At 35.1% G+C, this 7,576-nt stretch overlaps 1 protein-coding gene across 1 annotated transcript in view; it reads right to left on the bottom strand.

Annotated features, from left to right (window-relative positions):
- Positions 1-5,576: 5,576 nt before the first annotated feature.
- The window catches only part of LOC129801467 (uncharacterized), a 34,248-nt gene continuing 32,248 nt past the window's right edge, over positions 5,577-7,576 (bottom strand). Inside the window, exon 13 of the mRNA XM_055846555.1 lies at positions 5,577-7,522. Coding sequence (XP_055702530.1) covers positions 7,225-7,522 — 298 coding nt within the window. The 3' untranslated portion in view covers positions 5,577-7,224. The remainder of the gene's footprint in view (positions 7,523-7,576) is intronic.

Genomic DNA, 7,576 nt, shown 5'->3' with positions numbered 1-7,576 from the left:
CTCCTCCTGCAACTATTATCCATTTTATATCTTCCTTCGAGAGCTTTTGGCACTGGATTTTTTAAAATTTTTTTTTGTACTCTCAAAATTAAAATGGATAAAACATGTTGCTTTTGCTAAAAGAAATCTTTTTTTCGGGACAACAAATAATAAAAGGCACGGTATTTTTGTTTTAAATATTCGTGGTTAATTTTTTTTTAATAATTACTTATCGGGCCTCTCGGACAGAGGGTTAAAAATTGATCAATTTCTCAGTTTAATTTTATTACGAATTTCCAATTGGATGTCTTCTTGTGTTCACTGAAAAACAGCATTAGAAAAGATGATCAATTCATGAGTTCGAACATACCGCGAATTCGCCTTAACCTTTTTGGGTTTATGTTTATAAATGTGCTTTATAAATTTGAATTTCAGTGCATAAAACTTCTAATGCCACTCCAAAGACAAATAAAACCGTTTTTGGCCAAATCGATTTTGAAAATATAGGGGAAAGTACTCTCCCTTCGAACGTTCATGCCTTCGAGTATTGTGAATTTTCTTTTAGTTTTCCAAAGAGACTTACACATTTCTATTAAATGTTAGTTGGCTTATCATCGCAATTGCCGATAATTTCATGATAATTTAGTGTACATCTTTTACGAAAAACAAAAGAAATTCACATTATTCGAAGGAATGAACGTTCGAAGGGAGAGCACTTTCCCCTATCGTCCAAAATATTTTAAATTTAACCCTGAAAAATTAAAAACGATAAATGTTCCGGTAATAGGTATCCGTGAACGTGATGTTCATCTCGACTACCGTAAAATATAACTTTAGAATAAATCCAAAGCGGTAGGGGAAAAAAGAGTATAAGAGCAAGTAACAAATAGGGAAATCCTGAAGTCGTCAAGAAGAAACAATCATCACGGTCAAAAAGTCTTGAATAGAAAAACCATTCCTTCACCTCTGGCCCAGTGGTAACAAAGAGAATTCCCAGCAGAACCCATAAGAAGAAGGAAATTACCTAAAATTGTGCCAAATATTACCAAAATTATAATCTTGACCAAAACCCTGAACGAGTCTCAAATTCAAAGGGCTTGACCACTCTGATGAAAGCTTGGAGACCGATTCGAAAGCTCTGGAGATCGTTGATGTGTTTCCTTGAGTGTTTGATTGTTTCTTCCCGACGACTTTCGGTTTTCCTTATTGTTGATTACAACTTCACGTTAATTTATTATCACAATATAAGAACAAGGAAAAACTGATTTATAGAGGGTAAATAATATGGAGAAGTTGTAGAAGCCTATATCTCTTACCGTTTGACACCTAATACGGGTTTCAGATTGGAGGCTTAGCACAGTTCTTGAAGGTGTCAAAATCCTAAATAACAATTTTAATGGTTTTTCAAAATTTAATGTAGCATTTGCCCTTAATATCCAATGCTAAGTCCAAATTTTCTGAGAAATTTAGTCTGGAAGAAATTAGAGAAGTTAAGCCATATGTACCTAAACCTTAAGTCTGAAGCCGACTTAGAGAAAGTGAAGTACCTTTGAATTGGGGAACCTTTGTTATACAGTTTTTTCTCCTATCTTTAAACGGAGATGGACCTTAGACATGGCGTTGTGTGCTGTGATACCTAGTTTCTCAAAGACTCTTGCTCCTCTAGAAGTCTTCCGGAAATAAAAGAAAAACTTCAATATTGCAGTCTGTCCCATATTTGATACTGCTCCCCTACAGACTTATATGAATTAATAAATGTTAATATCAGGATGATCTCCAAGATAAGTCGGGCAAGGAAAGAAATCATTCAATCAAACAGTTTTAAAATTATCATAAAACATGATTTAGAGAAACTAAAGATTCTTTAAGGTGTCCATGGGGGGAGGGAATTGAAAACCGGAAGTCAATTGTTTAGGAGGTGTTTAATATACCCTTCCTCTACAATGGTCTCCCACGGAACCTGAGAACCCACAGTGCGAACAGATTCTTCTTTCACCTGCTCTTGAAGAGACACCTTTGGCATACATACGCGTCTGAGTGCTCCTGAATGTTCCCGGAATTCGATCCGTCGTCTGACATTCAGGCTTCCTGTCTCCGGGATATCATCTCATAAAGTTAATTATACAATTGTGGTATTTGATACGCTTCTGCCTGGTTTGTCTCCTTCTAGGTCACTCTAGTTGGTTTTTTTTCTGGGCCCTCTGCCTCTTTTTTACCCACCAATGTGTAGGGTGGGTTTGTATGACACAGGCCATCGCTATAATCCTAAAAGTTCATTCTAAGTTTACCCCGTGGGATACCTTCTTGACTGGGACTCAGACTGTGGATTGCGGAGCGGATTGTGGGCGCTCTGAGCATTATGACGCCTCTGCCATTGTGCTCTATCCATCTAGACTTTCCTAGCTCTTCTCACATCTAAAAAACAAAACTTCTACCTAGGTCCTTAGAGTAAAATTCTCTGTCTCCTCCCTTAATGAATCACTGAGAAAAAACCGGGGTGCGATTCGATTAACTTTTTTCCTCATAATTTTAACACATTATACAGTGAGCGAAATTCAAATAGGGACGGACCTATATGTGGGTGGTGTGGGTGGTCTGTAAGTCGGATCAACCTAATATTTTTTTGTATAATATAGGCCTATCCAACAATACTTTTTATGGTAGTGACCCACGTGCACTTGCGTTCGTGAGTGCACGCCAGCCAAAATATGAAATTTTTAAGTGATTTAAAGCGAAATTCAAATTAGGGACGGTAATTATTTTATGTTGATGATGCTCGAGGTGGCACCCCTAAATAAGGAAATTTAGTAGTGAGTTTTGTGGCCTATGCTGGCAAAGTGTAATCATAGTAGTGAAGTTAAAAAACAAAGGTCTTAGATATGGGAAGAGGCTGCAGACTCACGGAGAACGAAAAAGGCCAAATTAGGGTCTACAAAGATCTTGGGCAATCTTTTGCTGCAATTGGGAAGAAGTTGGGACGATCTAAAAACTGTATTTGGCAATACCTAAAAGGTAAGAATACCTGCGGTTCGAATTATGGCCATTCGAAAGGCAATACGAAACTCACAAGAAAAGACCATTCAAGAATTCTTCGACTGGCGGCAACTGGAAATTATACTGCTGCGAAAATAAAGGAGGATACCAAAGTACCAGTCACTAAACGTCGTATTCAACAAGTTCTAAGGGAATCGAATCACTTGAAATGGACCAAATTACTGAAGAAGCCGCCACTTAAAAGTCGCCATATTGAAGCCCGTTTGTCGTTTGCGGAAAAATACATCTCCATGAGAAAAAATTGGAACAAAGTGATTTTTTCCGATGAAAAGAAGTTCAACCTGGATGGGCCAGACGGCTATAAGTATTATTGGCATGACTTACGGAAGGAAAAAAATACTACGATGAGCCGAAACTTCGGGGGTGGAACTGTTATGATTTGGGCCGCCTTTTCATTTGATGGGAAGACACCAATTTGCTGGATAAGTACAAATTAAACGAAAATAATATTAAAATTCTTTTTGGACAAACTGCGTGATTCGTAACAAAAAACGTTTTGAACAACGGTCAAAATCCCGAAAGCCAAAATCCCGAAAACCAAAATCCCGAATTCTTAAAAGTGTCACAGCTACTCCCACGATTGCTCCTGCGCTTGCTGGAGGCAAAGGGAAATCTTCTGTGTCTTAGGAAATTATTCCAAACATTTTCCTCCATATAATTTCATCCCTTTCAGGATTTGGAACATTCGGGATTTTGGCTTTCGGGATTTTGGCCTTTTCGGGATTTTGGCGTTCGGGATTTTGGCTGCCACCGGTTTTGAACACATCAACCGCCAGTGTTTTGCAGCTGTCATCCGGATATCGAAAAGCTGGATAACGAAGAGCTGAGTGTATTATTATTATCTTGATTTAGTCGTCTCTCGGCTTAAGTCGTAAGTGTGCCAAGGGCATAACATGCTGAAAAATATTCAGATTTTTTTGCTCCGTTTTTCAGTCTAGCAATAAAAACTTAATTGGATACAAATATTCTTAAAAAGAACACGCACTGAGTTAACGCACACAGAAAAATTTTGACTCTAAATTTAAGAATATATAAGATCCTGGGAACTTAAATTGGACGTGAATTCCCGAGGCGTTTAAGTTTAGAAGCTCTGAGCGAAAGAAATAGGCTAGAATCCCTAGCTCTTTAAAGTTAAGAGATCGGGAATTTAAGTTCTGCATTAGCTGGAAAATGAAAAATGTCTACGGATTTGCAAATTGCAACTAAAACTAAATGATCAAGGATTTAGAATTAGGGCATTGGCATTCATTGGATGGGATTTGAAATTAAATTCTTGGGTGTTTCTGTTTAACAATTTTCCATTTTTTTTGTGTGCGTTTTTACATTAAAATGTAAAAAAAAATGGAATTAACCCACTTATTTTTCTTATAGAAAGGGCGAAGTCAGCATACTTCTGAGAATTGTTGTGTAACAATTATTACAGAGAGAACCAAAAACTCTCGATTAAGCCATTTATTTGAGATGGCTGGTATTAGCTGGATCGAAAGTAAAATCTTGAAGCTGTCAAATGAGTCATAGTAACAATTCTCTCCTTGTTGTATTTGTATTTGTCCCAAGTTTTAAACAGAAGGATTAAACTTTATAGTCAAACTTAATCCTCGGGAGTTTTGAAGAGTTATTTGAATTGACAAATTCTTAAACGTTTCCAAAACATTCTAGTAAAACTGAATAGGGGAAAGGGCTCTCCCTTCGAACGTTCATGTGCTTCGAATAATGTGTGTTAATAATGTGTGTTAATAATGTTCGAATAATAGTGTGCCAAATTTCGGCATAGTTGCATGCAAGCGCCAAAGTCTCATGTTTGAAATGTAATATCTTTAATAGAAATTGATTTTTTCATTCCTTCTACTTAAGGAGTGTTGCTAAGAACCTTGTAGACTGTTTATCGTCTTTATTTACTCTAAAAATATTCTTAATACATTTTAAAATGAACAAAAATGTAGACACAACAATGTAGAAGGCCTATTTCGGCCACCTTCTTTCTCATAGTTCCTTGCCCTTCAAGATTTTGTTTGTCGAAGCTACATTTTTTTGTTATTTTTTTGCATTGTATAATCTTTAGAGTACGTAAAATCTAAAAGTTCATGGAAATTCGAGGAACAAAAAAGGTGGCCGAAATTGCAAGCTGGCCGGAATTTGGCACACTTACCCTAAGTCTCTTAGGAAAACTAAAAGAAAATTCACAATATTCGAAGATATGAACGTTCGAAGAGAGAGCACTTTCCCCTAGTTCTTTACGGTCGACAATGTAACAAATACCATTTTCTTAAGCAAAAAGCTCTATATTGATTGCAGCCGAGCTACAATTTCAGTCAAACAATCTTTTCCATTGCTGTTTTTCAGGGTTCAAAAGAATTTCTGAACAATCCTCTGTCAAATACAGAGAAGAAATTATCCTTTCTTAAACAACTTTATACGTTTTCATCTCTTAAAGTCCTCTATCGCGGGTTTTCTTCTGAGACATTTGATATTTCTTTAACATTTTCAACTACAATAAAATTCGTGGTTTTGTTCTATTCTTACTACAATTTTTCTTTAAACGGTTTCTTTTTTTTTGGAGGCAAAATGCAATTTCTTCGGGCACAAACACGATAAACATTTAAACATGCAAATACAGTGATTAAAATGGACCCAGTAAAATATTTTATCATTTCTTTTAAATGCTAACTTTTGTGGTTTGCAGAATTTTTAATCCATCTGTGGAACAATTTTGAGAGAAATTAGAAAAATAAGAAATGAAAAGGAAAATTTTGCCACAAAATGATCGATTTTATAAAGAACGTGCAGCAATGAAAGTTTAAAGTACAAAAGATAAAGATTTTTTTTTATATTTTTGGTCCCTCTCAACAATCCGAATTTGTGTTTTTTTCCTAAATTAATAAGATGTTTCTCTCCTCAAATTGTTCCACAATACTTCAAAAAATTGTCTTTATAGCTCCGGCACACCTTTCAGTTCAAGAAAATTTCATGAAATCAAAATTCACGTTCTTTTCTTTCTCACACGTTTTGCATTATGTCTATCTCATTTTTTCGCACTTCAAATTTGATCGAGCTAAATTGAATTTGTTGTGATGTTTAAAAGAAGAAGAAGAGTGCGAAAGAATGAGAAGGACATATGAAAAACGTGTGAGAAAGAAAGGGATTCCAATTTCGACTTTATAAAATTTTCCTGATCTAAAAGGTGTGCCAGAGCCATTAAGATCAAATTCCCGGTGCGAATCTCAAGAGGAGGCTGAAAAATTGCTTGCGCGGAAAAATTGTGGAAAAACGTGGGCAGTTTTTTATTTGATTCAAATCACTTTGATTTCTTTTGCTAAAAATGCTGAAATATTTCAAAAAAATTAGTTAAGGATAGAAGACATGTTAAAATAAAAAAAAACAATTCCATAGTCACCAAATGATGTATATATAGAAAATATAATCACACTTTAACATACAAAAAAAAGTCATCTTAAAACCAAGTCTTTTCCAGAAAGACAAATTAATAGAAAAAAAATCTCAATACAAAAATTGAAAAAGGTATAAAATAAAAGTGTAAAACATTACAGTAAATTGTAAAAATCTTAATAATAGAACTTATTTGTAAATATTAATGATTTCATTGGGATATAAAAATTCTTTTTGTTCTTTCAAATATTCTTTCTACAAACTATATTGATCTTGATAATAATATATCGTCAACGATTAGATATTTCTTTTTGAATATAATTTCTTTTAAATGTTTCATTTTTTTTCTTCTTAATTCTAAAACCGGGACGATTTATTTTACAATGTAACATTTAAAATTTTCTTGATAATTTCTTTTACAATTAAAAGAGTAAATAGTCTGTCATTCAAATGTGAAATTATTTTCTTTTTCACTTTAATTTTTTTTACCATTCCTAAATACTAAGATTTTTTTTTTTAGAAATACTTGTTTTGATCAAAATGTGAAAACATAGTTTTCACACATTAAGTCACGAGATACAGACCAAAACTTTTTTTTAAAATAATTGAGATATTTTTTTTTCTGTTAAACCTAACCAAAGGGTATCCTTTTTTTACCATCTCTTCTTTCTTAAACTTTCGAGAAAGTTTGATAAAATTCGTGGAATTTCCAATGAAGATGCAGGATGATTAGGGATGGTCTATGAAACTATGGTCCAGTGGCTTGGAGTCCCGCAAGAGAACTCAACAAGGGAATTCATCTATTTACAATACATGGAGATTTTCGCAACTCTTTGATTTGGAATCTCTGGCCCAGACCCTTCCCAAAAGCCCCTTAACCTTCAAACTTGTGGACGTTCTGGAGCCTCTGTACTTGCGTGGAGAACTGTGAGCACTTCCAGGTGGAGTTGGATAATCATGGCCAGTGACAGCAGGTCCTATTGACACAGGTGTTCCGGGATTTGTACCACCACTGCCCGTCAAACACGCAGTGGCTGCACTACCGAGTGGAGAGCAAGCTCTTCTCTTGGATTTCCTTGTGGATCGCTTCCTGAACAAATCCCTGTAAAACCAAATACCATCAGTCACGAACATGAACGACATGTCACCAAAGTAA

The sequence above is a fragment of the Phlebotomus papatasi genome, chromosome 2, assembly GCF_024763615.1.
Source record: "Phlebotomus papatasi isolate M1 chromosome 2, Ppap_2.1, whole genome shotgun sequence".
NCBI classification, from domain to species: Eukaryota; Metazoa; Arthropoda; class Insecta; order Diptera; family Psychodidae; genus Phlebotomus; species Phlebotomus papatasi.
This window is presented reverse-complemented; position numbering and strand designations above follow the sequence as displayed.